The 5,020-nt window shown below is 52.6% G+C and overlaps 1 protein-coding gene across 1 annotated transcript; it reads left to right on the top strand.

The window, feature by feature from the left end:
• The first annotated feature begins 785 nt into the window (after positions 1-785).
• CUNH1orf202 (chromosome unknown C1orf202 homolog) lies at positions 786-1,329 on the top strand. Its single transcript, XM_064383477.1, is given in 2 exon segments — positions 786-1,162; positions 1,164-1,329. Coding segments are annotated over 2 exon segments (543 nt in total).
• Positions 1,330-5,020: the final 3,691 nt, after the last annotated feature.

The following is a 5,020-nucleotide window of genomic DNA, read 5'->3' as shown; positions in this document are numbered from 1 at the left end:
CAGATTTCGGAGATTACAGGCAGGAGCCACCACGACCAGCCCCCATAGTACCTATTACTAACTTTGCCTTGAATTTGAGAAAATTAACAAGTACAAAAATATACACATATAAAGAAGCAGAAAAAAGTTTTTTTTTTGTATTAGTTTTACAAAATTTCTTCAAAAATCTTGTGTTTGCAATCAGAAAGAAAAAATTTGATAAAAAAAAAATCAATCAAAATCCTGCAAGAAACCTTTGGGTGGGGCGAGATGAAGTAAATTAGGTTTTGAGATCTTTCCCGAAACTCTCGTTCCCTGTTAACAGGAAAGTGCAGAGCACCTGAAACCAGTTCACAAAATACAAATCTCCAGGGCAACACGCCTGAGGCGGAAACCCACGCCTTGACCAAGGGAAGGCTGCGCAGCCCCCTCCTCGTGGACGCCTGGCGTCCTCGCGGATGAGGATTTGGACCCCAGGAACTTCAAGACGTCTTCTTGCCCAGGTGAGGCCATATTTGAAAATCAGTCCACGGCGACATTTGGCTGACTTATTTGAAGGATTCCTTGCTTGGGTCGTTTGATTCTGGTGACCCCATCGGCCGCAGAGGTTGAGGGCTCTGCTGGGCATTGTGTGGTCACCAATGAGGTTTCCTTGGCAACCCGAGCGCGTCGAGGGGGCCTGTGGGCACATTCCCGGCAGAGGACGCGAGCGGCCCTGTGGAGTCATGGAGGCGGCCGCGGAGTTGTCCCGCCCGACGGTTCCCGAGACGCGGGCCCAGAGCTCCGAGATGAGGCCTGCGCGGCCTATGGCGGCGCCCCGGCCCGGTGGCCCCCGGCGCGGCGGCGCGCAGCATGAGCTGCCGGAGAAGGCGGCGCGCCTGAAGCGGGGCGCCCCTCGGCGCGGGGAGCCGGAGGCGGTCGGGCGGCAGGCGGCCGGCGACGGCGGTTCCAGCTCGGGCTGCTGGTGCTGGTGGCGGCTGTTCCGCGGCCCGCGCAGGAAGAAGGCAAAGTGCGCGCGCTCAGGCCAGGCGGCCCCGGAGCGCGGCCCGGGGGGCCCCTCGAGCCTGCAGAGGCTGCTCCAGAGGCTGCTCCAGAGGCTGGGGACGTGGAGGCCGCGCTACCTGCGGCGCGGTGAGCGGCCCGACCGGCTGGAGGAGATCCCGCTGCTGGTGCTGGAGCGCGCGGGGCGCGGACGAGACCGCGGCCAGGACGCAGAGCAGCGCCCCCGGGAGGCCCGCGCAGGCCGCTCCCGCCCGCCAGCCCCGCCGCCGCCGCCGCCCTCTGCGCCCCCTGTGCCCCCTGTGCGCGTTCAGCATTGGCTTTTTCTTGGTAAACAAAAGCAATAAATGAAAGTAAGCCCAACACCGTACGAACGAAAGAAAGGGAATGGCGGGGGATGTGCATGGAAACCAAGGGTTATCTTGAGGTTCACAGCGACCTAAACGGGCCGCGCGCGCCCTCCTCGCGGCCTCGCTTTGGCCCGAGGGCTTCGGTGGAGTAACTGGAGCCTGGGAAGCGGGTGCCGCGGAGCCCTGGGTTCCCCGCGCTGCGCAGCTGCTGCGGGCTGGGAAGAGCTGAATCCGGGGCCCATTGTCTCTTCCTGAGCACCGCAGGGGAGAAGGTGGGAAAGCAGTGGTTTTCAATCTCTGCAATCCTTTTATTGTTTTGAGACGGGAAAAAAACGATGTTGCCCAGTCTGGACTTAAACTCCTGGGCTCAAGCGATCCTAAGCCTCCCGAAGAGCTGGGAGGACAGGCGTGAGCTACCATGCCCCGTCAAAAAAAAAAAAGTTTAAAGCAGGATTCCGAGCTCCATATCCCACTTTGAAGTGAGCCAACTCTTTTATGTTTTGTTGACAGGCATTTAGGAACGGTGGCTTGGGGGGTGGGTGGGGCACGGCGAGTTTGGAAACTAGTGCCAAGAATTAACCGAACAAAGGGAAAAGACTCCAGCAGACTCCTCGATGGGTCTTTAACGTCTTCCTTTTCCTCATCAATAAAAACCTGCTAATGATACTCTGGCTCTACAGACTTGGGAGGATGAAAGGAAAATAGTAGAAGTGAGAGTGCGGTGAGGCCTCTGAAAGAGAGACCCACCTTAGAGGTAGTTACTGAACTGTGATAATGATGTCTCCGCAGGCTATTCCCAGACTAGTATCCACACCTCCCTTTTCCTTCACTGCCTCCAGGGCTAAAGCCGGCAAGCTAGCTTTTCACTAGCTTACCCTTTTCACTAGCAAGCTAAAAACGCCGAACCGTAAGTCTAGAAGCTCTCCACTTGACGGTGCTGCTGCTGAAGTGGCCTTGGCGTCCCTGATGCCTTCCTGGCAGGGATTTCCCCTCCTTCTTGACCTAGAGTCAACGCAGGAGAAGGGGCCAGCGCTTAGGGAGGGAGGTAAAGGTGGAAAGATCCTTGGAGGCCAGGCGTTCAAGACCAGCCTGACAGCACGGGGAGGCCTCCTCTTTACAAAGAAATGTAAAAATTTAGCTGGGCATGGTGGTGCGCGCCTGTACGCCCAATTACTTGGGAGGCTGAGGTGGGAGGATCTTGAGCGCCGGTGTTCAGCTGCAGTGAGCTGTAATTGTACCACTACACTCCAGCCTGGGCAACACAGACAGACCCTGTCTTTGAAAAAAAAAAAAAAATCACTGAGGGGGAAGGGTGGGAGGCAGAGGATCATGATGCCTGATCCTTGAACAATGAACCTAGGAAGATGGAAAAAAGCAGAAAAAGCCAGGCATGCGCCGGAAAGCCGGGGCCAGGAGCGGGAGTCCCATAGGAAAGAATTCTCTGCAATTCTGTGACTTGGGGTTGGTTAGATGCATTTTGTACTTTTACTAGCTCCTTTATTCTTGCCATTGCCCAGATAGATTAAATTGTTTCGTAGGTCTGTGATAGAGGAAGGCGTTTTTTTTTGTTTTGTTTTGTTTTTTTCTTACCAGAAAAGCCACTAAACCTCATAGCCAGCCCCATTCTTAGAAGGAAACTCATCATGTTATCATGCCTATAGCTGACTGGGCGGGGGGTCCCATGATGCCTGAATTAAAAGCTGTTCTATAGTGGCAGCCAGTTGAATCCTCTCTGCTTGAGGGGTTGAAGCTAAGAGGCCAATTAAGAGACCGCTAGAAGAAAAATAACCAAATTGCTGAATTCTCAAATCCTGGGATAGAGGTGCTGTTGAATAATGTGTAAGAAATTCCAAGTATTTAATGTTTTCTGGGTTTGTTTCTTTCAGAAAGGAAAGAGACAAACTAAAATACAGTTAATTCTCTGACCCTTAATTTGAATGTAGCCGTGCCTTTGCGTTTCGACCATCTTCCTCTTCATTGGGCTAAGGAAGTGGCCTGGATCGTGTCTGTCTGTGTGGACCCCTCTCTGCGCGCGTGTGTGCGCACGCACACACCACACACATACACTTTCTGTCTCTCTCACACACACACTCTCACACACACACCCTGGCTCAGTGTATAAGCACATGGCATAATGTAAATGCTCGACTTATTTCGAGAATTTATTAGGGTGGCTTTCTGTGTGTCCTCTCCCTTCCTGCTTCACTCTTGGGTATCCACACAAAGCCTTACATTTTTGGCACTCTGCTGCCAGCCTTCAGTTGGCTCCTCCTGGCTGTTGATTAGAATGGATCTCTCCCAGAGCAAGAGCACAGTGGTAGCTTCTACCAGATTTGCTGGGTTGATACACCAACAGATGTCTCGCATTAAAGCCCCAATTCAGCAGAAACATGGTCCTTGGGTGCAGAGAGTACACGGCTGCTCTCGATTGTTGGGGTTGAGTACCTCCAGGTAGGTGGTCCCTTCTGCCACTGTCCCCTACCCTCCCTGCCCCTAACCCCCAAGATTTGGAATTCGCAGTATTTGACGGTGACAACTTTTATCCGTGATCTTGTGGGGCTGCATTAGGACCAGTGTGGGGCTTTTTGCTCCTCCCATATCCATCTTCTTTCTAGCTGAAAAACAGTTTAAAAACCCAACAGAAATGTAGTGCCTCATTATTCAACCGTCTGTGGTTGAGTGTTTCTGGTGTAGATATTCCAGAAACATGTCTCTTGGCCACAGGAGGTAAGTCAGGTTGAGTTTTTGTGTCAGTGAAGCTCTTCTAGTTTCCTCTTTTAGAGACTTCTATCTAGCCTGAGATTCCTTTAAGCTAACTTTAAGGGAATCGAGGGGAAATACGCTTGTTATAAGGAAACGCTGTGGTGGAAACAGGGCTGGCTCATAACCCTGAGGTGCGCTGGAACTGGCTTCTCCCTGAGGGCGGAGCCTCCCTCCCTGCTCCCCATGCACATCTGCCCTCTTTCCTACCATTGATGATCAATCGAGCTCTGTATTTTCCCAGGCAGATCTGAGGGATGTGGTCTGATTGACTTTGGTAATTACCACCATTGCTGTTGGTGAAGCTAGGCTACTTTCACAGGTGTCTTCCTGGGGTCTAGCTGCCTTTGGATCAGGGGCCCTACCCTTGGTAGAGAAGCCTAGAACTGCTTTCCTGAAAAGGCAGTGAGGGTGTGCTGGGTGTGGCAGAGTTTTCATTAGAAGAGACTGTTGGGCCGGGGGTGGCTCACACCTGTGATCCCAGCACTTTGGGAGGCTGAGGCGGGCAGATCACCTGAGGTCAGGAGTTCGAGACCAGCCTGACCAATATGGTGAAACCCTGTCAAAAAAAGAATGTTGGGTAAGACAGGCACCATGATTGGTATGTTCCAGTTGAGTTATGAAAACTCATGGCTATCATCGTGTTTAAGCCCTGAGAGGAGCCCACCCATAAAGGAGGAGGATGTCTTCAGCAATTCCGCACCCAGAACTCTGTGAGATGGAGTTTCTAGAACTGCTTCTGCTCTAACAGGTGGCTTGGCCCTTCCATCTTGCTTCCCCTCTTTCTGTTTAACAATAAATTTTGGCCAGGTGTGGTGGTTCACACCTGCAATCCCAGCATTTGGGAGGCCAAGGTGGGAGGACTGCTTGAGTCCAGGAGTTCAAGACCAGCCTGGGTGACGTAGCAAGACCACATCTCATTTTAAAATAAA

The sequence above is a fragment of the Aotus nancymaae genome, unplaced genomic scaffold (assembly GCF_030222135.1).
Source record: "Aotus nancymaae isolate 86718 unplaced genomic scaffold, 86718_ANA_hifiasm-v0.15.2.pri h1tg000032l_0, whole genome shotgun sequence".
Taxonomy (NCBI): Eukaryota; Metazoa; Chordata; class Mammalia; order Primates; family Aotidae; genus Aotus; species Aotus nancymaae.
The sequence above is the reverse complement of the archived record's forward strand: the minus strand, read 5'-3'. Positions and strand labels throughout refer to the sequence as shown.